The following is a 23128-nucleotide window of genomic DNA, read 5'->3' as shown; positions in this document are numbered from 1 at the left end:
TTCTATAAAAATCCCTATAAACCTGATGACACAGCAGAAAGCCCGCCTGGAGTACCTTGCAGTGTCCTTGACGGCAGGAGCTGTAGACTCTGCTCTGGGCAGGGCGGACAAAAGCCTGTTTCAGAGCTTTGCTGACTCCTTTCTGCAAGAACCAGAGCTCACAGGGCACAGCCAGGGCCGGGAGGGAGGAGCCAGGCCAGTGGGGCTCTGTCTCACTCTGGTCCTGCAGGGGGTCAAGACGGGAGGTTACTGTTACAAAAGCAAGACCACAAGTCCTTTTTCTGGGCCTGCAGCCAGCAAAGCACAGCCCTGGGGGTCAGAGCACCTGCTCGCATTTTAAGGGCACTCAGCCACTCCCATGCATGTTGTCCGCATCCGCTCTGCTGTAGAGCCGCAGCGCTGACCAGTCGAGGTGAGATCTTACTGCCTCTTACGCCTAAAATGCTGACTCTCGGGCCTTTTACAGACATCTGCCTGCCCTGGGTCTAGAGCGATCTGCCCGTTTACACTTGGGCCCAGAAGGAAAAGGGATTCACTGTAAGATATGGGGCAGGACCCCAAAGCTGTGAGGAGCTAGAGACCTCCCCCTAGACCCTGGCGCTCCAGGGAACACACCCCTCCCGGCCTGAAGTGTGCACTTCTCACCCCTGCTCCGCTTTGCCCCCATCACGGGGGCGGATTGCCGACAGTGGAAACCAGCTCAGTCAGTCCTGGGCGGGGCCCCTTCTGCCAAGACCCAAGAGCACAGCTCTTCCTTCCTGAGCCCTCCCACCATGTCCTCCACCACGGGACAGGGTACACATCACTTACGGCTGGAGAGGTTTGAGGGGTCACAGCGTGGAAGCAGCGTGCCAGTGGCCAGCCCACGGGGCGGACAAGGCACAAAAGCCAAGCATGAGCAGGTGTGTGGGCAGAATGCAATGGGGACCTACGGAAGGCAAACTTCCTGAGAACCTCCCAGAAACCCAGGCGCAGTGTGCTTCCTGGGTTCCACAGTGCTCTGGAGCGTTTGCGCAGATGCTGTAAGGATTCCTACGGGCTGCTGGGCGGCGGCCCTTCTAATGGCCCTTGTCAGGGACCCCCTCCCCTGCCCCCCTGGCCTGGCCTTTCCCTGAGCCTGCGCTTCGCCTTCCCTGTAAGGGCTTCTTCCCCTTGAGTTGGGTGGGACACTCCTTGTGCACCCCTGGCCCAGTTCTCAGGGGCCCCCGACGAGCTGGGGAGTTCATCCACTTTTGCAAATCCCCTGTCGTGTGCACATGTGGCCTCACTGAGAGAAAGAGTACTTGTAGATATAGTGAAGGACCTTAAGAGGAGGCCATACAGAGGTCCCGGAGTGGCTTTGAACCACTGACAAGTGTCTTTCTAAGGCTACATGACCATGGGGGCAGGAAGGTCACATGACCACGGGGTTGCAGGAAGCATGTAGTCCGGACTTGAGCAAAGAGGCCATACCCGTTCACTTGGCCTTGGGCCCCTTGTGGGGCAACACCTGGGGGCCAGGGGAGGAGGCTTCTGAGCCCCCCCACTGCACTGCCTTCCCAGGGATGCACAGTCTTCCCATCTTGGTGAACAGATTTTCACGAGCGTCGGCCTCTCTCTCTACAAGCCAGACACTGAGTAAATGTGGGTGGCCGGTGACTCACGACGGTCATAAACAGAAAAACAGTTGTGGTTGGGTGCATAAGAGTTTTGGTTTTGGTGGACACAGAGTGATTGGAGCTCAGATGTCACACCTCTGATCCTTCTCTGTTGAGCTGCATTCTAGAACATTCCGAGGTGAGAAAAGGAAGAGGGCTTAGATGTTGAGTGGGTCGGGAGGGTAGGTTATGGCCAGAAACAGACCACTGGAAAGTCTCAGAAGCTTGAAACAATTCAGATATCTTTTGTAGCAGGTCCCCTGGGGTACAGGTCCCCCCTGCAGAGGGGAAGGTGTCATGGCACACCTCATGCTGACCCTCAAAGCTTTTCAGCCTGGGGGTGGGGAGGAACGCCTGGCACCTGTCACTTCTGCCCTCCATTCTTCGGGAAAAGCAATCAGGACGCGGCTGCCCTGAGTTCCGTGGTGCCCATGGACAGGTCCCCCTACCCTGCCCCAGAAGGGAAGCTGGAGTGGTTGGCAAGGTGTTTCCACCTTATCCCACCAACTCCTGCTCCCCCGGAAGTTGCAGCCCAATGAAACACGGTGCAAACATGTGTCCCCTAATATGTGATGCACTGGGTCTCCAAGCCCAGCTGGATTCCCTGAGGCCTGGGCATTTCCATGTACCCAAGCTTCCTTGGACTTTTGTGGCCCGAGTGTGGCAGAGAGGACTTAGTTCCCCCGAGCAGAAGCATCAGACAGGTGCTGCGCTCACGTGTCTGACATTTCACAAACGGCCGCACCTTTTCCCAGACACCATTTTAAGGTTGGGGGAGAAGCTGAAGCCGTTCCCAAGCAGGAGTATGTAGGCGCTTAGCCCCTGAAGGATGAGGATGGAATTAGCAGCACAGAAGTCTCAGCTTTTTCTTACTGTTCAGTCTCATTTTTTTATGATTTAATCTCTTCTTCTTATTGTCCCAGAAAACCACAGTTTCCTGGGAAACCAGCCCAGGCTCCTTTCTCCTCTATATTTTTATGTGATTCTAAGTTTCTGGTTAATGAGATGTTTCCAGAAGCAGTATTTGAGTGTGAGCACACAGACTCTCCTTAGTGCTTCTGGTCACTCAGCTTCAATACTTTTTTGTGTTGTTTTAGAAACTCTCCTGTTTGCAAAAGTCACAAAATGCCCCTTTATTGAGGCTGCGGGTGGGAGGAGGAGGGAGAGCTGATGGCAGGTGAGTCTCAATCGGTATTTTCCAGATAACAAAAAGCAGTAATGTCCTTGATACTCACTGAGCTCTGTGATGTGTCAAGCAGTGAGCAAGGGGCTTGGACGCCTGTAGTTTAAACAGTACGACTGTGTTAGAACTGTTGGCCCATTTTACAGATGAAGAAACAGAGGCACGAAGAGCTGGGGAACTTCCCCTTGATTGCATGGGGAAGAGGTGGCAGAGCTGGGATTTGAACCCCAGGCTCTGATTCCAGGGCCCACACACAGATGCAGAGGGAGGAGAGGGCATTTCAGCTACAGGGGACAGGCTGGATAGAGCCCCCATGCAGGACTGGGGACACCAGAGACCAGGATGTCGCTGTTCGCGAGGAAAGCACCTTTAGGGCTCAGGGACCAGTTGGATCCAAAGCCGGAGAGGTGGAGAAGGGCTGTGCCGGGACTTGAACGCTACACCAACGGGTTTGAATTTGCTATTGTAGATGATAAGCAATGGCTGGGAATGTAGATTTACTACTTGCTGCTGAGCCATCCTGGGCAAGTTGCTTACCCTCTCTGGGCTCTAGAGTATCTGCCAAGGATACTTTCTTTGCAAGCAACAGAATTGCTGATCCTAATAGAAAATGGATTTATTGACTCCCGTATTTAATTGTACAAGGCTCATGGCTTCCTGCACATCCCGATTCAGGATTCAAACGGCATTGCTGGGTCTTTTCCTCTGCTCCGTCTTTGAAGGTGTCTGCCCCCAGCTGCAGGCTCCAGGTTTCCCTTGTCCCAGCAACACGAATATGCTCCTCTTCTGCACACCACCCAGCCCAGCAGAGAGGACACAGCTGCTCCCAGCATTGTCCTACGTCTCAAGTCTGGAATCCCTGTGCCGGCACCTGCGAGGCCACGTGCTCAGCCCTCCTGGCGATTGTTCGTGGAGTGGAAGGCACAGATGAGGGCAGAGAGCCCAGAAAGGCAGAGAACCTTTTTCCCAAAGGAAAGTCTTGATGCCATGGACAGAAGGGCAGTGGGTGCCAGTGGGTGGGGTTCCCCACACACTCAGCCCCAGGTGCAAAGCATCAGTGACAGGGAGAACTGAAATTGTTCACCAGGAGTCCTGCACATGCTAGGTCCCCAAATGCTCCTTGCCTTCTGCTCGGCACCTGTTATGGGGGGAGGAGGGGAGGCTGGGAAGCTGGTGGGTGCTGGCTGGGGAGAGGTCATAGGTCGGGGGGAGGCTGCAGGGACAGTGAATGGCATCCAGAGGGGGCAGCCCGCGGGCAGTTGGACATGCCTGTCTGTAGCTCGGAGCTACAAAGTCTGGGGCTTTGTCCAGGGGTCTCAGGGATGGAGATGTGGCTCAGACGCAGGGTAGGTGGGAAGGCAGAGCAGCGAGGGTGCCCTGCCTACTCTGCCCTTTCCTTGATGGGCCAGACATCGTGGACATCAAGCCAGCCAATATGGAGGACCTCACGGAAGTGATCACGGCGTCTGAGTTTCACCCCCACCACTGCAACCTCTTTGTCTACAGCAGCAGCAAGGGCTCCCTGCGTCTCTGCGACATGCGTGCAGCCGCTCTGTGTGACAAGCACTCCAAACGTAAGTGTCCACACCAGCTGGGACCCGGTACAGAGTGGGGGCGGCAGGACAGCACCTGTCCTGGGGCTGGTGCCCGGGGGACGGTGGGAGTGGTGTAGGTGTCTCCTGCACTGGCTGGGGCAGGGGGAAGCTGATCTTGCCACCCACTGCCCCCTGAGTCCCCAGACAGGAGCTGCCCAGCATCCAGGGACCAGGCTGCTAAAACAAGGGTCCGGAATTAAGCTGGGAGGCAGAAGCTAAGGAGGGACCATACTCAGCGGTCACCTCCTCCAGGAAGCCTTCCCTGACCTCCACATTGGTTCAGGCCCTTTCTCTGTGCCCCTGGAGTCCCCAGAGCTTCCTTCTCTCAGACTGGCCACACCCTGAAGAATTTTCTGTGGGCTGGAGCATCTCCCCCAGCAGCTTGTGAGCTCCATGAGGTCACTTCCTCATTCTGGAACCCGCCTCAGGGTCAGCCAGGGAGAGGGATGCCTGAGCGAGGTCCAGGGAACATGACAGGACAACTTCCATTGTCCTCACTGGACATGCTGAGCCAGGCACCCAGACAGCTGTCACCCACATCGTCTCATCCCCATACAAGCACTGACGGAGAGCTGCACAAAACAGGAAGCTGAGGCTCCAGGGTTGGGTCCAGTGTCACCCAGAGTGACAAGTGGTGAGGTAGAACTTGAACCCAGGACTCTCCAGGCTGAGCTGCTTGGTGCTGGGTTTCCCAGAGGCCTCTGAAGGCAGAGGGTCAAGGGCTCGGGCCAGGGTGTCCTCCCTGGGTGACCTTGCAGTGGCAGCAGGGAACAGGGACAGACAGGACTCCAGTCAGGAGGGTGGGGACTTTGGTTCTTCTCTGTCTCTACCCCAGAGCCTGCAACAGTATCTGGAAATAAGCATTTGTTGAGTGAATGAATTAATAAGTGACCAGTGGGCCCCTGGAGGCAGTTTTAGCAAGGTCTGTTGGGAGGGACTGGATCACTCTTCTCCCCTCGGGAGCCTGGTTTCCTTGGGCAGCCCAAGAGGGTGGCTGTTGGCTTGCTCACAGGGGCTCGAGCTCAGGACCCTCTGTGGCTGCTGGCCCTTCCCCACTCCTTGGCCAAGCCCGGTCCCCTTACATGTCCCCCCATTGCTCTTTTCTAGGCAAGCCCATTTGCGCTGCTGTACCTCTCCAGGGCTTCCCCACTGGTTTCCTCATTGGGTGGCACATCCCTTTTTGCAGTTTGCACTTGCAAATTCAGAGGGCTGAGAGGCCAGCCCCGAGGGTGGGAGAGCAGATGGCCCTCTGAGCAGAGCCGGGACACCACCTGCTATGTTCCAGATGTTTCCTGCCATGGTGGGTGTAGCAAGAGTGAGCAGACAGGTGATGAACTCGTCGCTGGGTCGTGTCCTGTCGGGGTGGTGACAGATAGCAACAACCGTCACCAAGGAGTAGGGCGTAGGGAGAAGTTAAAATGGAACGGACACCCCGACGTGCCACTGGGCCATGCAGTCTCTGGGGGGAAGAATGTCCTAGAAGGGAGACACTGCAGGCTCTGAGGTGGGACCTGAGGTGCAGTGACCAAGGGGAAGGGTGTCGGGAGCTGAGGTCAGAGAGGCACGAGAGATGGGTGACTTCGAAAGCCCGTAGGTCAGGGGAAGGATCCCGTTTTATTCTGAGTGAGGTCAAACACCTGCGGAGGGTTGAGGGTAGGGCAGGACTCGTGAGATTGTGTTTGAGAAGAACAGATTATAGAGGGGTCAGCGTGGAAACGGGTGGGAGGAGCCCCACCCCAAGGTGCATTGAGAAGAAACAGCGCATCCCGGGTGGGATGGCCAAGCGGGGAGTTAGCCCCAATTCTGGGAACTGTTCTTTGAAGGCTGAGCTGGCAGCCTGTGCCAAGTGGGGTGTGGACCACGATGACTCCATCTGAGGTTTTGTTTGTGCGGTGGGTGAAGGTGGGGTCCTGTCCTGGGACGGACAATGGGCTTCCAGGGAGCAGAGCAGCCAGGAGCAGAGATGGGACCAATGGGCCATGTTGGACATGTACGTGGGAGATCATGCTGGGCTCCAGGGAGGGTGGGTCCCAGCTGGAGATAAAGGTGCAGAGCTGTCAGTGTGTGGATGGGCAGGAAGCCCAGGTGTGCATATGGATGGCGCCCAGCCCCCAAGAAGCAACCCAGGGCTCTATCGGGGTCCGAGAGCTGCCCAAACAGATCACCACAGACTTATGGCTTAACAGGACACAGGTATTTTGTCTCTTACAGTTTTGCAGTTCGGAAGTCTGATATGGGTCAGAGCTGACAAAAGTCAAGGTGTCGCCAGGGCTGGTCCCTTCTGGAGGCTCTGGTGAGGAGGAATCCATGCCTCCCCTTCTCTGGCTTCTGCCTCCCCTTCCCCTTTTAAAGACCCTGGGGATTCCACTGGGCCCACCTGGAGCATTTGGCTGATCGGTGATCTTAGTTTCCCCTTTGCCACATAACAGAACATATTCCCAGGTGCTGTGGATTAGGGGGCAGACCCCTCTGGGGGCCATTATTCTGTGCCTCAGGCCACAGGCGGCCCAGAGACTTACCTATGTGCAGCTCTGGGTCCGACTGGCACAGAACAAGGTTGGGGAAGAGTCTGGGCTCCACTGAGCCCATGCAAGCCCCACAGGAAGGATGCAGGATGAGACTTCATGGGCCAGCCTTTCTTTCTTTCTTTTTTTTTTTTTAAGATTTTATTTTTTTTATTTGACAGAGAGATCACAAGTAGGCAGAGAGGCAGGAAGAGAGAGAGGGGGAAGCAGGCTCCCTGCAGAGTAGAGAGCCCGATGTGGGGCTCGATCCCAGGACCCTGAAATCATGACCTGGGCCGAAGCCAAAGGCTTAACCCACTGAGCCACCCAGGCCTCCCAGGCCAGCCTTTCTTATAGGGGCCAAGTTCAGCATTCTAGAAGTCCAGCAGAGCAAATGACAAGTGAATGATAATGCCGTCTGTATACTCCGGTGTCGTTCAGTCATTAGATTTTTCAATGACACGAGGAAATGATTATGTTAAAATGTCTGATGGGAGTAAGAAAGTAAGGCAAAGACTATCCCCACCCCCCAAAAAACCAGAAACAGAAAAAGGGGGAAAGAAATATGCCAAGAGATAGTCCCTGAGTGGTGGGCGCTGACAAGTGATAATCGTGTTTTCTACATCTGTCTGTGTTTTTGCATTTTAGCTTGGATTTCAACTCTGAATCAGGAAGCAGGTGTGTGTGCGTGAAGGCTGGTGGTATCTGGGGAGTTGAGAGACGGCTTCGTGCACCCCACACTGTTTGAATGACGTTTCTCGGGCGGGCTGGTGGTGGGAAGTCAATCCCTCTTGGCTTTCGTCATCTGGCTCCCCAGGGGTCTGAGCGTGCGGCCACCCACAAGGCCAGCCGTCACTACTGTGGTGGCACACACGGGCGGATTCTGGGCCCGTAGCTGTCACATGCCTGGGGTTGGGGGTGGTATGTGTCTGCAGCGTGTGTGAATCAGCCCACGAACTCCAGAGTGCGAGAACTCGAACTTCATCTTGGATGAGTCAGCTCCATTTGTCTTTCTCGCCTCCTCTCCCAGGGCCACCAGGAACATACCAACTTCAGAGTTGCCCCCAGAGCCCACGGAGGTTCCAGAAAGCTTTTGCAGGGCCCAGGCATGAAGGGAGGGTCACCATGGCTTCTGACCACCATGATATCTTCCCCCCCCCATCGGCCCCAGGGGCTGGGCTGTGGCCCAGACATTTTTTTGCATAAATGCAAAAATTCTGCTTTTTGCATGAACATTCATAAATGAAGTTGGAAGTTGGTATTCAACTGTCTTTTTTTTTTTTTTTTTTTTTGGCACTCTCTTTGCCCAATTTTATTAGGATTCTTCTACTCTTGTCAAACGAGCTGGGCCACGCTCCCTCTTTGACCGGAATGGTTAGTTTAACCTCTAACTTGAAGTCTTAGTTAAACTCGTGTGTAGATTGGTTTTGGTGGTTGGTTTACACAGGTTTGCTAAATGGAGTAGATGTTGTATTTTAAATTTTTTCTAGAACTTTCCTTCGTTCTCCAACTCGATATCGTGTGCCGACACCTGCCCTTTAATGCTGGTAGAGGGATCGCTCGCAGCCTTTTCCCGCCAAGTGCGCCTTCTGGCTTGTTTTCCTGCACTTGCCGTGGGTAGCGAGTGGATGGGGTGTCAGCTTCACCAGGATGGGATCCCGCCAGCTCTTAGCCCTCTGGGGGAATCAGGCAGGCAGACACAGCCAGTTAGCAGGAGGCCGGTGTGGCTGTTTCAGATAAGAACACAAATGGTTGTTGTTCAAACTGAGTCTTTAAAGAGCCCCAGAAATTAGATTTCTTCCTTAATATCTCATGTCGGTCCGTTGATCTGGGGGCCCCAGACTCAGGCGTGGTGGGCAGGGGCCCCTGGATGAGGTCATCCTCCCAACAGCTAAACCGGGGACTCTCCATTCACTGGATGAAGAGCATCCTGGGCCACAAGTGGGTGTTTATTTCTGCCCTGGGACAGCTAAAGAAACTGAGGCACAGCACGGTGTGGTGGCTTCCCCAGGTGCTCTGTCAGGGGCGGAACTGGGGTGCTTGGGCCACGCAGCTGCCCAGCCCACAGCCTCACTGTCTTCCTCCGAAGCCGTGGAAATTCGCGTCTTTTGTCTACGAGTCATTATGACAGGGTAACCATGGAAACATCCTCCGTGATGCCTCAAAATAGACAGTTATTTCTGCTTTTGACGGCACAGAGCAGAGCAGTGTGCCGGGCTGGGGCCCCAGGGGTTGCTAGAACAGGACATCATGTCAGCCGCTGCCCCTCGTGGGACCCCTGGGATGTGCTGGCTGGGAGCAGGGGCGGCAGCAGCCCGGCTGACGTGTGGGCTGCTGGCTACGTGCCGGGCACTGCTCTTCTGAGATCACGTCTCCATAAATCCTCCGAGCTGCCCAGTGATGGAGACACTTGGCTGTTCAGCCACAGACATGGACATAGAGCACACAGCTGGGAGTGGTGGTGGGGGGGGTGTAAGCTGCTGTCACATGTTGTCACAAATTTCATGGCATAAAACAACACAAACCTATATTTTTACAATTCTGGAGGGCAGAGGTCTAGAAGTCAGATGGGGCTGCCTTTCTTCCAGAGGCATCAGGGGACAATCTGCTCTCTGGACTTCTCGGGCTTCTAGAGGCCACTGTGTCCCGTGGCTCGTGGCCCTCCCTCCATCTCCAGGTGCGGCACGCCACCCTCTGCTCCGTCATTTCATCGCCCTCTTCCGCCTTTGACCTTCCTATGTCTTTCTCATGAGGACCTTGGTGGTTACCGTGGGGTGGCCTGGAGAACCCAGGGTAACCTCTGCATCTCCAGATCCTTCCCCAATCACATCTGCAGTCTTTGCCATGTGAGGTAACACATTCTGGAGATTAGGACGTCTATAGGCGTCATTATTGTTCCCCACATCAGCGGCACAGAGAAGTTAAGGTGTTCTCCCAAGGTCACTCAGCTAGGGTGAGCTAGGATAGAGGCTCCCAGAGTCCCATGCTTGTAAATGTGTACCATTTCTCACTTCATCTTCTCTGAGATTTAGGAACTCTGATAGGTACTGTGGGTGAGCTAGGTTCATTGAAAGGGTCCTGGGGGGTGGGGTGACTAGACTCCCAAGACTCACTCCTGATAATGGATCTGGGGTAGAAAGACCAGACCCAGCCACCCACTGCCGGGCGGCTCCAGATGTCTAGATGCAGAGCCAAGGCAAATGTCTCCAACCCCGTGCAAAGGCAAGAGCAAAGCAGGCAGAGGTGCGGGGTGAGGGCAGAGAAGGGTGTGGGACCGCGATCAGAGCACTTTACAAAGACGCAGGAGTTCTGGTTTCCTCCAAAAGGCCAGGAGCCTCAAGGGCGTTTGAGCCGGGAGTGACCCAGCCTGGCTGTGTTGGACAGGATCCCTCTGGCTGCTGAGCGGGGAATAAACTGCGGGTGAGGTAGGAGTAGGGTGGGGGGCAGCTGATGCTCAGAGCAGGGTGGGCATAGTGGAGGAGGGAAGGCTGCCTCCCCACGCAAGCTCCAGCCTGCTGGCTTGGCCCTTACCGAGCTGAGTGGAGAGATAGGCAAACTGACTGCCAAGTAAATGGGAGCATCGAAGCGGGGCAAGTTTCTGAGGGTGTCCCCCCGCTGCAGCTGGCTCTCCATTAAGGTGGTCCCAGGAGGCTTCTCTGCACCTCAAAGAATGAAAGAGAGCCAAGGAGCCTGGGAAGAGTGGGGACAGAAGGCAGGGCTGAGGGCCCCAGCAGGTGAGAGGAGTCTGGCTGCAGTGGGGGGAAGGCGGGGCTGATGGGTGCCAAGTCAGAGAGGTGGGGGTAGATCATGCAGGGCCAGGACCTCAGTGAGGCTTGGATTTTGTTTTGTCCAGTGGTGTTCATCAAACGGTGCTAAGCAGGGGACAATCATTAGCAGAGAATGACAGTTGTCAACTCTTCACCAGCGAGCACTCATTGTGCCCACCACCTTGTAGTGACGCCCTGCTCATCTCCAGTGGGCATGCCCTTTACCTTCCCGGCGGTGGGAGGGGGTGTTGCTGGGGGGCAGGGGCAGGGAGGCAGTCATGCAGGAGGTCCTGACCCCAACAGTGGCCTCGAAGAGGCACCAGACTTCCGGTCCTCCAGCGTGCCCTGTGATCCACAATCCAACTCTTTTCCCTCTGCTGCTGCACAGACCCTTCCCAGCTCCTCCTGGAGCTCTGCCCAGCAAGGCTAGCCTGGGCTCCTCCTAGAGCCCAAGGTGGGGCTAGCCTGGACATGTGCTCATCATTCCACGGCTGCTCTTGTCTAATATCAGAGCAGAGGGGGGACCTGATTGGGGGGCCGCTGCGAGCAACGACGGGGCAGGACCCTCTTGGCTCCTTCAGGTCCACACCTTCCTATACTCCCTGGCAGAGCCCCTCTCCTGTATGTCTGTCCATTTCTCTCCAAAGCCTTACTGGCCTGCATAGTTGACCCTGCTTGTGTGGCTCAAGCCAGGGTAGTTCTACCCTCTAACTCTGATCCCTCCTTCACCCTGTCCCCATCGGATCAATTCTGCCTACACTGTTTCACCTTCACCTCCCCCACCTGCAGTCAGAGACCCCGACAGGAGTGGGATGGAGAACGTGCTACCCAAAGGGATCCAGAGCAAGAGCTGGGGGCACTTCTAACAGATTCAGGTTTCCCTGCTGGGCCTAGAAGCTTCAGTGGGATTGGATCAGGTTGAGGAAGATATGTATCAGGAAGGGCACAGAGAAGAGGTGGGATGGGCAGGCAGTACCGAAACTTCTGTCCACTCTGTGAGTAGGGCTGGGCTCTGAGTAAGGCTCCGGGCTGGGCAGGGATGCTCAGATGACCAATGACAGAGAATGGAGCCCTGCCCCAAGAGCTCACAGTCCCATGAAGTGACAACATATCCTGCTGATGCCATACGGGAGGGCACCCCAGGCTGTGTGGGCAGCAAGGGTGACCCTTTTGTTTCTTTGGAGAACATCTGGACAAGATACACATAGAAGAGGGCATTCGAGTTGGGGTTCGGAAGGATGTATAAGAGTTGGTAGGAAGGACAAGAACTAAAACTGGGAACGGAGATTTCAGGGAAAGAAAAACAATGAGAAAATGTTATAAAAATAGCCACACAATTTTACTGAGTAGATACTGCTCAGTAAAACAGAGCAGTTTTTTTTTTTTTTAAGATTTTATTCATTTATTTGACAGAGACCACAAGTAGGCAGAGAGGCAGACAGAGAGAGAGGAGGAGCAGGCTCCTTGCTAAGCAGAGAGTCCGACGTGGGGCTCGATCCCAGGACCCTGGGATCATGACCCGAGCTGAAGGCAGAGGCTTTAACCCACTGAGCCACCCAGGCGCCCCAAAACTGAGCAGTTTTATAATGAGTAACTCCCAGTTATTTCTTCCAGAGGTCCCATCATGCTTTGTTCTCCAGGCCTGGGACGCTAGGCCCAGGTGCTTGCCTATGGGCATGTAGAACTCTGCTCTGTTCTGCTGCCTGGTACGGGAGGGCAGAGCACTGAAAGGCATTCATTTAAGGTGACCCTGATGGTGAGTTGTTCAGTGTGCAACCCTTTGGGCCTTGCTTGCCTCACCCTTTTGGAGGCCCTGGGGCAGAAAGGCGGTTGTAGGATGACTGGAGAAGCAGGTTGGTGAGGGCCGCATTAGGAAGGAGCTTATCAGCTCCGTGTAGGAGTCTGAGTCTTGGTCCTGTGGGCAGTGGGAGCCATGGAGGGCTTTAACGAAGAGCAACATCATCAGCTGCGTGTGAGGCTGGAGAGGAAGGTCATCACGCCACTTCTGACTTCACCTTCCCATTCCTTGGGTGCAGAGCTGGGTTCCCCAGGACACCTTCGTCTCATTTTGGGGAGGAGGGCTTCTCCCCCCTCCCCACTATGTGCCAGAGGCGACGCCATGGGGCACCAAGACAGGAGGATGTGTTTGTCAGGGAACCAGCTGGGGCCACAGGGGTCTTAATTATGCAGAATCATTAAAAAGAAGTAAGACATTTCTGGGGATTCAGAGTCCTCCAACCTGAACATAATTAGGGCAGCAGGGGAGAGGTGGGATTGAGCCCATCACAGCGACAGGGGCTCTAGGATGCATTTCTGTAAACCCTTGGCAGCAGTAATTACTGTGAATGTCCTGAGTGATTCTGTCAGTTAGAGGGGGGACTCCCTTACCTGTGATTAATGCCCTGGGGGGACATGCGGCTTGCCCGTGGTGGCGAGGCCGGGGGAGGGGGACAGGATCGACGCAGAAGATGACCTTCGTCAACCTTTTGCCAAAAAAAAAAAAAAAATAGTGGTTTCAAAGATTTCACAGGAATGTGTGAAAAATAAAAAGAACTCCTATGTATAGTCTTCCCACGCCTGTCAGTGTCCCTTCAGTCATTGCGTGCAGCTCTGGTCCTCTTGGGCTTAAAGAGTCATCAGAAATGTCCACGTGAAGCCAGAGCTGAGGTGACAGAGGGCCATTTGGTGTTTCTGTCTTCCACTATCGATTAGAGCATCCTCTCAGGCTTTGACCTTTGTGGTATCTTGCTCCTTGAAGCTGGCAGGGGACACGGTCCATGGCTCTGTGTCATCCAGTGCAGACACTCCTCTGCGATTTTGGTACCCCCCCCCCAGCCCCCTGCCGACCTACCCTGCATGGCCTGCCAGCTGCTCTGCCCAGTGCAGGGGTGAAGTGAGATGGGCCACCCCTGGGGGTTTGGGTGGAGGCTGGCCAGAGGAAACCTCCAGGGTAAGCCTGGGGTGCAAAGCTGGGGTGAAAGAGGCAGACCACGTTTTATACCTTTATAACTCATCTTCTGACCCCTTGTGGCAGGAACCGCATCTGCCTGGGACAGGAGGGAGATAGGGGTCCTGGATGGCGGGATATGGGGCTGGGATGAAGCTAGGACGTAGGATGGGGAACTTTAGGATCGGGAGGGGCCGGCAGGCAGGGCATGCTTGTGAGCCTCTCGGGACATGTGATGGGCTCTCAGCTTCCCTATTTCAGATCCGGGGGCTTGGGGGCCAGCAGAAGGAGCAGCCACTCGGCCGGTTTCCATGGGGACAGCTGGAAAGGTTGTCAGATGTTTAATTCCTTCCAGACGGGCTGGAAGATAGCTGTCAGCCCACCACTACATCCTCTTCCCGGCTCCCCAGACCCAGCCCAGCTCCTAAGGAGCTAATGCTTGGTTAGCTTGGTTAGCTAAGGTGAGGATGCTTGGTCAAATTTGGTCCCCACCCTGCCCCAGGGCCCCGTGGGATCCGATTAGCCAGTGAGGACCTTGGTGGGCAAACTGGTGAGACAGCCAGCAACAGACTGAGTCCCAAAGAGCTAGTCCTGCTGTGTGGGAACCTCTGTGTGTCAGGAAGGCTTGGTTCTCAGGGACAGCAATGCAGGGGCGCTGCCTGGGGAGCCACTCACTGGGCCTTCTGTCCCCCAGTGGGATGGTCCGGTAGGGGCAGCAAGCTGTCACCTTCAGGAACCATGTAAGCAGCTTCCGGAGTGGAGCATGTGGTCTGAGACCATAAGAGGTTGGGGGCAAAGGGCACCTGGGACGCCAGCTCCATCTGGGCAGCAAGATGTGATTTTTGCTACAGTCCCCACGGCAGCCGAACCAAACGTGCCTGCCACCAGGGCTCAGCTGCGACCGCTCAGTGCCGCATGGGCAGAGGTCCAGGGCCACAAACAGTGCCGGGTTTTGTCCAGGACACTGCCCAGTGTGTGTGAGAATGTTAGGACACCTCTTGGTCCTGGCGCTCAGCATCACCAGTAGGTGGCAGCAGAGTACACCACAGCCAGTGACGCTCTGGGTTCAAATCCCCACTCCCAAGCTTGCTTCTAGCTCAGCGCCTTGGGCGTGGCTTTTAGCTCTTGATGCCTCAGTGCTCCTGGCTATGAAATGGGAGTGATGGTGGGACTGAGCAGGCGGTTAGACGAGGTAATGTGCAGTAGGGCTCATCACAGAATCTGGCTGAGACTAGATGTTCAATAACCGTTGTTCCAGAAGCTGCTCCTTCCCTTCTCAGAAGGTCGCTCAGGCCCCCAGCCTGACAGGTGGTCAGTTACAGGTTTGATGAATGAATGAAGGAAGGACCACTCAGCGAGATCCCAGGATGGAAATAGAATCGTCGGTCATTCTGGCCCATGGGGCCGAGCAGCCTGGTGATAGCCATCTGTTCTGTCTCCACAGTATTCGAAGAGCCCGAGGACCCCAGTAACCGCTCCTTCTTCTCCGAGATCATCTCCTCTGTGTCGGACGTGAAGTTCAGCCACAGTGGCCGGTACATGCTCACCCGGGATTATCTCACGGTCAAAGTCTGGGACCTGAACATGGAGGCGAGGCCCATAGAGACCTACCAGGTAGGAGCTGCAGCCCAGACAGACCGGAGCCCCTCCCAGCCTCCATCCCCTGTGCCCACAATCCCCCCCAGAGGGGACATCGCTGGCTGCAGAGGTGGCATTCATATCCCCGTACTGGAGGCGAAGACAGTAAGGCTTAGGAAATCAGGCAGTCCATCCCCGGCCCCCAGCTCGGCCAAGAGCAGAAGCGTGCGCTCAGTCCTGCCTCGCGGGGTCAGTGGGTGCTGTCCACTTGCTGGCCTCTGTGATCCGGAGCCCAGGGGAACTAGGGTGAGCATCAACCTTGGCACAGTTTGAGGGTTTGGGTGACTAAAGGTACAGACGTGGTCCTTCCTCGGAGCCGGGGTCTGTAGCCCAGGTTAAGTCGGGAGAAGCCCTGCCCTCCCTTACCCCCCGGGGAGCACCCCTCCTGAGCGTGGCTGGGATAGGGGACATACTCTGTTTCTAGATCCTTAGCCACAAGCCGTGGAAACCAGGCACTTCAGCTGAAGCAGGGGAACCCCCCCACCCCAGAAAGGCGTTATCCATCAGCTTTGTGTTATGAGCTACCCAGATCTCTTAGGGGTAGAAAACAAAATTCATGGGATGTTAGAGCAAGTCTCCACCAGAAGCCCAGGCAAACCCTCACTGTGTCACCAAGTACTAGGTGGCCACAGGGGGTCACACACTTCTGTTTGTTACCTCTGTTTCTTATTGTCCCCGCAAAGGGAGAGCCATCAGCTCTACTGGGCAGGAAGGGGACCTGGGTGCCAAGAGGCCAGGACTATTGGGACCTGCCTTGCAGCTGGACGGTGATGGATGCAGAGCCCTCCAGCCCCTTTCCTGTCCTCCCTTCATGCTGGGGCCTGGGGTAAGGGGTGTCCTGGGAGGCTGGAGTGCGGTGGGGGGCTCACTGGGAAGGGAGCAGAGCTTCAGGGAGAGACGGGTTGCTCAGTCTGGAGGTTATACGCCCACAGGTGTATCTGATCCCTTCCTGGGAAGGGCTCATGGAAGGTCTGTCACGGCTCCTGGTGGCAGCCCCATTCGAGCCACGTGTTTACCGGAGGTCCTGCCCAGTTGTCTCCCAGGCCTCTCTTCACACTGCCTAGCCCAGGGAGGGATCAGCATCTCCTCTGACCCTCAGGAGATGGCAGAGTCTGGAGACTGGGGAAGACATGACCCAGTCCCAGCTCAGGTGCAGGAGTGACCAGCCCCTCCTAGAGCCAGGCTGGGAAATGACTGTCTGGAGGTCCACGGGGGCCCTCAGCCTTCCGAGGCCCAGAGTCAATAAAGGCCCATAGACCCTGAAACTAGGTGCTATGTTTAATACAGGCGTCTTGCAAGGAGAGCACCCATAACCTCCAGAGAACCTCAGAGCATGTGAGGGCCCACTAAAGTAGGAGGAGACTATCCTGGAGACAAGGCTGAGAACTGGGTGCTTTGCTTCCAGCCCGCTGGCCTACCTACTGATTCTAAAATGACAATAGTTACATAAAACCAACACAGTGACTAACATTTTTGGCTGTTACACTCTAGAGTCGTGCTCAGCTCAGTTGTGGTTGGCTGACTCTCAGTGTTGAACGCATAGGGACTTCTCTCCCTTCAGAAGAAGTCTTGTAGGGGGCATCCAGGAACAGCGAGTGGCTCCAGGACCTCCTTGGGATCCCAACAGCTCCTTCTGTGATCTGGCTCACCGTTATTTGTATATTTGTTCCCTGCCTTCATGTGCAATGCCTCATGGTGGCAAAATGGCTGCCACACTTCAGGAACTATGCCTTCATTCCCAGAAGGAAATAGGAAGGATGTGAAAGTCTGTACTGGTTGGGTCTGTTGGATATTTTATTGGGAGCACAGACGCTTTCCCAGAGCACTCCTCAGAAGACTGCTTGTAAGGTCGTTGGCTGGAATGGGTCTGTGACCAGGCTGGGGAATGAAGAGTTTCACGGCCTCTCTATTTGAGGAAGGTAGGGGAGAAGGGATGGATGGGGATGGGTGTTGCATGAGCCAGCCCTCAGCATGCGCTGCCTTGAGCTTAGTCCTTGGCACACTTTTCCTCTCCTAAAGCCTCATGGCTGTCCAGGAAAGTGGGGCCAGTGTTATGTTGATCCCTTTTATTTGGAGAAAATGGAATTAAATGGTATATCTGCAGGAGGAGAGCTGGCAAACCCCACACTTGATAGGACTTTCCCCAGAGCCCACGCTCTTCCTCGCTCCGCCACCAGAGGGCTGGGTGTGCTGACCTTGCAGGACGGGGAGAGGGAGAACAGTGCATGTCCGTGCTCGGACTAGTGCATCAGTGAGGCTGCCGGGACCTCCCAGGGAGCACAGTGCAGAGCAGAGCAGACCTGGAGGGGTTGAACACGGGCCCCTGAGAGTCTGTCTGTGGCCTGCAGGAAGCTAGGCACCATTTATCCCCATTCGTCTGAGCCATCACACATAATTGGCAGGTGTGTTCTGTGCCGGGCTAGACCCTGGGCTCAGGGAGAAGTAGGAGCTGCAGCTTCACCCTCCAGGGTCCTGGACAACAGGCACACAGTGAGCCTTGGTGTGGTGTGGCCACAGGCCAGGGACTCACTAGGAGAGGGAGGCTCCCTGAGGTCGGCACCTGTGTGAAAGAAACAGCGGGGCCCTCCTGCGTCAGTTTCCTCTTTTTCTCAGGGACACACAAGCAGGCCAGTGTCCCATCGGGGTGGTCTGGCATGATTCCTTCTGCCGGGCTCTATGCCGTCTTTCCCCTGGCCTTGCAGGGTCCCCATCCCCCATGTTCACCTGGGGTTGGGGGGCTGCCTAACCCAATGCCTCCAGCCCACATTTGGGTCATTCCCTGGTGTCACAGAGCCCTGCCCTCTGCTTCCCTCCTTCCAGGTCTTGGAGATGCACAAGTCCTTCCACCCAACCCTGGCCTCCGCTCTTGGGTCTCGCAGCACAGCCCTCTGGGTCCTCCTCTTTCTGCCTCTCGGCCTCCTTCTCAGCCCAATGCAAGGCTCAGCCTTCTCCTTGGAGCCTCTGGGGAGGGATGCAAGCCCATCCTTTCCCCACTACACCCTTGCCCAGACCCAGAGCCTTGTGGCATCTGGAGGGCCACAAGTTGAGTCTCTAACCCACTCATTCATTCTAAAAAGTGCGTCAAGCTCCTGTGATGTACCAGGCCTTGTGCACCCCACTGGCAAACTGTGAGGAACAAGACAGACTCTGCCTCGAGGGGCATCCATTCCTACAGGAAAGATGGCCAGAAACCAGGCAAATAGACACAATAATCACAGCCTACAAAAAGTGTGACAAATAAAGCAAACCAGAGGCTGAGGCAAAGAAAGTAGGGGTGCTCGAGTCTGAGGGAGGTGAGGGCATCAGCCATCTGTGGGGAAGGTGCTCCCAGAGGAGGGAAGAGTAAGTGCGAAGGCCCTGAGGCAGGCTCATGGTTGGTGTGGCCCAGGAATGGTGGGGAGCCAGTTGGAGCAGCAGTATGAGCAGGGGAAGAGAAAAAGAGACTGGGGGCAGAGCTCAGGAGGGCTGTGAGCCCTGGAGGGTCTTGAGCAGCAGCGTGGCACGATCCAGCTTGGTTTCTTAGGGGTCTCCCTGGCTGCCCGTGGAGAGATACTGGGGCTGGCGGGCACAGGAGAACACAGGGAGAGCGGTCAGGAGGCGTTTGCCGTGATCCGGGAGGTGGCCTTGGAGCAGGTAGCAGCACTGGACCTGGTGAGAAGAGGCTGGGCTCTGGATCCCTCTGGATTCTGGACCAGCGGCATGAGGGGTGGGACCAATAAGAGGTATGGGGAGGGATGCTGTTGGTGGTGGCCTTTGTACGGGGAAGGATGGGGAACACTGGGAGGACCGGGGGCTCAGTGGTGGGCAGCCTCGGTGGGCCTCTTGCCATCCCCTTGGCAGCTGGATGGTCTGCTGTGTGCTTTGTCGTCAGAGGACAGAGAGGAGCACACGGGAGTCCAGACAGGGGTGGGGAAGGAAGGGCTGTGGAGCCCCCTTCCTGGGCGGGCGGGGAAGTCACTGTGTGAAACTAGGGTGAACCTTCGGAGGGGGAGGGGGTCTGCACGAACACAGAAAGTTGGGACAGGAGCCGCAGATAGCCCTAACACTCCAGAGGGGACAAGACGGCTCAGCCTGGGGACCCAGGGAGGTGGCCGGTGGGGCATCCTTTCTTTTAAAGATGAGTAAGGACTTCCTAGACAGAAAAGGGTGAACACCTCCTTTCATCTTCCTCTCCCCTCCCTTCTCTTCCCCCCTCCCCTCTTCTCCTCCCCCGGCCCCCCTCCCCCACACTTGACCCCTGGCTTGTGGCCTGAGTCACTGCTCGATAGGAATTGAGCACGTATTTCTGTCTGTCCCTCCAGAGTTGATCAGAGTCCCAAATACCTATGGGTGCTTTGCCCCCATTTGTCTGCTTGGAGGGTCTCACCGCTCCCTCTGTAGGTGGGAAGCCTAAGGCTCACAGAGGTTCAGTGACTCTGGGTCACACAGGCATTCGGGATTTGGCAGGATCCCATCCCTAGCAGGGAGCAAGCCCCCACGAGGCCCTCTAGGTGTAGAACTTGTGGGATCAAGCTGCTGAGAGGTGGACATGGGCCACGGGGACATCACCATCTCTCCCGTGGTCGCAGGTGACTCTGGTAGAGGGTCCTGGTCTTCCAGTTATAGGCTGTGTGACTTTGGGCCAGTTATTCACCCTCTCTGAGAGGCAGTGCCTCATCCCCAAAACAGGACAGGTGATGCCTGCTGAGCTTGTGTTCAAGAGGCCCTTGGGCATCCTCCTCCCCTTTCTTCCATGGTTTGTACTCATGGTGACTGTCCTCAGAGGACAGGACCCCTATACCAGGCAGTCTCCTCGGGTTGATCCCACAACAGCCCATAAGCTTTGTGCTTTTATCACTCAAGGGAGGAAGAAACCAAAGCTCAGAGAGGTATAGTCACTTGCTGAGGATCACACAACAGGGGCATGGGTGGAGCCGGGATTTGGTCCCTACAGTATGGTTTCCTTTGTCACGGTGACTGTCCCCTCTCTGGCCACAGCTCAGGGATCGGCCGTGACAGGTTGTGGGTCCTTCTAGGTGAGTGGGGCTGAGTCAGAAGGGCCATCCAGACCCTCAGGGAGACCCTTCTGGCTGCAGGGCCAGGATCCCCCCCACCCCACTCCAGCTCACCCTGCACCTTCTCTCACTAGGTCCATGATTACCTTCGGAGCAAGCTCTGTTCCCTGTATGAAAACGACTGCATCTTTGACAAGTTTGAATGTGCCTGGAACGGGAGCGACAGGTACCCTGGGCCTGGGACAGAGGCCCCGCAGCTGGGGAGGGCCTTGGCTGCTGACCCAGCATGGTGCGAATGTGCCGTTCACAAGCCTTGGTGAATGAAAGTGTTGAGGGGCTCCTGGGCTCAGGATAGGGTGCCACAGGACCCTGACTACACCCACCTCCAGTCAGTCCCGGGTCCCTAGCCTCATGGCCACTTTCCCGGGGGGGCTGGGGTGAGGGATGTTCCTTTCTGGGGTGGAGAGCACATCTCACAGCCCCACCCATGTGGGAAATGGCCTAAGATGAGCTTCTGATTCCCCATTGTTGGCCTGGCCCAAGGCAGGTGCAGACTGGAAGTCCTATGCTGAGACCATAGGGTGGGGGTGGGGAGGAGGGCCCAGAAACCACAGGGATGGGCCCGGGAGGAAGCCACCTGCGCACAGGCTGGCTCGGCCACCGTGTCTGGACATAGGGATCCCCTGGAGTTGCTGCTGGCATCCTGGGGCTCACCCGGCCCAGGGGGTCTCTACAGGTCACACGGGGTCTATCAATAACACTTAGAAAACCTGGGTAGAGGCCCTGGCTTGAGAGCAGGCTGACCCAGAGGGTCAGAGGGAACATCCTGCACCCTCTCCAGGCCTGTACTCAGGCCAAGCCCAGACACCTCCAGTGAGGACAGGGCATGAGCTACAGACCCTGCCATAGTGGGGGCTCCCCAGTGAGCACCGGCAATGGGTCTTGGGGTGCGGGCTCCATTAGAATCTCAGGAGAGGGACATACTGCTGGCCAGAGGGGATTCCAACACTGCTGTGTGTGTGTGTTTTCTGGGGGTTCTCCACGGACTGTGACCACTGCATGCCCTTCCTCCACGTGACCACCAGGGGGCACTCAAGCACAGGCGATGCCTGGCTCCCAAGCAACAGGAGCTGCCAAGCTTGTCCTGGTTGGTGCCGAGCCTGGAGCTAGGCTCTCTTGCCTCTCATGCCACTTCCTACCATGCACTTTACCCCTGGGGGTCCTGTCACTCCCCTCAGTGGTTCCCCCTCCACAACCAGCTCTGCTCCCGTACCCTGCAATCCTGGCGTCACTGCACCTAGCTCACTCCGGCTGTCACCTCCAATTACTGACTCAACTGAAGGTTGCCTCCTCCAGGAAGCCCTCAGGGCCCTCTCCATCTTGCCCCGCCTCCCCCAGCCTCCTGAGTTTTCCATCTGTGTCTTGGCATTTATCATGTTTTCTCTTTGACTCCATTTGCCTTCCCAGTTGGATAGGGTGCCCTTGGGGGTGTGAGTGGGGCCCAGCCCATCCTGAGCTGCTCCCTCGGGGCCTTAGGGGTGTCTAGTCAGTGGCTATTAATGTTCCGGAAGGCATAGGTGTGGGCCGCCACTTTCCACATCATCCTGAATGTCTCCTCCAGGAATCTCTCCTTGATCTGTTCTGCCTAGGACAAAGGGATTTGGGTCAACCAGGCGTCTTCCAGCTGCAGAAGTCAGACAAGCCTAAGCTCGTTCTGGGCAGGTGCAGGCAAGGCCACCCCAGGGCTCAGGTGTACCCTGGGGCCATTGCTTTCTCTGTTGTCATCTCTGTGCCTCCCTGCTTCTCACACACTAGCCCCGTCCGGTCCTGCAGCTCCCCTGACTGCTCAGAAGATGCTCCCGTGTAGTTCCCTGGCACTGACCTCACTGCCCACAGCCCGCCCCATGCCTACCAGAAGTTCTCCTGGAGGGGCCTATCGGCTTGGTTCGGGTTACATGCTCACTTTTCGAGCCAGTCCATGTGGACACGATTATTGCATACCCCGCTTGAACAGCAGGGGCGCATAGAGCCCAGAGCTCCACAGTCCCTCAACTGTCCTCAGTGCAAAGAGCCCTGGGGACAAGAGTGGTGACTGACGTCCCCACATGCAGATGAAGAAAATGAGGGGCCCAGAGGTGAAGCAACCTGCATAGACACAATCCGGGGCAGGGGCTTTTCTCTGTTAAGGGAACCTTCTGGATTAAGGAGTGGGCCATCCTGTCCTGGCGTCGTTTGCGGCATGCTGGGTCCTGGTGCTCTGAGATGAGAGAGCCCTTCCTCCCTGCACGTGGGGAGGGGACTCCCTCTTCCGCCCAGCTGTGTGGGTTGCCAGGGACTTTAGTGATGTCACTCCACCTTTCGCTCTGTGGATCAGAAGCTGGGAGGGAGGGGGCTTCAGCAGGGCCCTTCCCTGGGAACCATTCCTCATGCCCTCTTTCCTTCCGCTTCCCTGCTTGGGGTGTCCTGTCCCAGACCTAGCCACTGGGGCTTCAGGCCAGGAGGATGATTAGAATCAAGAAATACCATCTGGAGATTCCTGGGCCCCACACTGCCCTGTTTTACCAAGAATCCCATGCTCACCAGGAGTTGGGGTTCCTCATTACCCCCCTGTTATTGTTGGAAAAATCTGCATGGAGATTGTGGGGGGAGCATGTTAGGAACCGAGGTAGAATTTGAACCCTGGTGGGCTGGCCCGAGTCCCCACCCACAATACCGGGCTGGGGGTGTGCCTTTACCGTGTAGGCCCAAGTAAAGTGCATGGAGAGAGAAAGGCTTCTGACCCCGTGTTTTTACAGAGAGGCCAGTCACCAGCCCCTGACCACCTAGTGCCTGGGGCTGCCCCGCTACATTCCTGACCCCAGTC

The 23128-nt window shown here is 56.2% G+C and overlaps 1 protein-coding gene across 3 annotated transcripts in view; it reads left to right on the top strand.

The window, feature by feature from the left end:
* PPP2R2C (protein phosphatase 2 regulatory subunit Bgamma) overlaps nt 1–23128 on the top strand; it is a 126864-nt gene that overhangs the window by 96316 nt on the left and 7420 nt on the right. For all 3 annotated transcript variants that reach the window (XM_082727479.1, XM_082727481.1, XM_082727480.1), the window contains exons 6-8: nt 4230–4394; nt 15078–15247; nt 20400–20491. In XM_082727479.1, the coding sequence (XP_082583605.1) occupies nt 4230–4394; nt 15078–15247; nt 20400–20491 (427 nt within the window). The remainder of the gene's footprint in view (nt 1–4229; nt 4395–15077; nt 15248–20399; nt 20492–23128) is intronic.

This window comes from Mustela nivalis (genome assembly GCF_964662115.1).
Source record: "Mustela nivalis genome assembly, chromosome: 4".
NCBI lineage: Eukaryota > Metazoa > Chordata > Mammalia > Carnivora > Mustelidae > Mustela > Mustela nivalis.
Note: the sequence above shows the minus strand (reverse complement) of the source record. Positions and strands in the feature narration are given on the sequence as shown.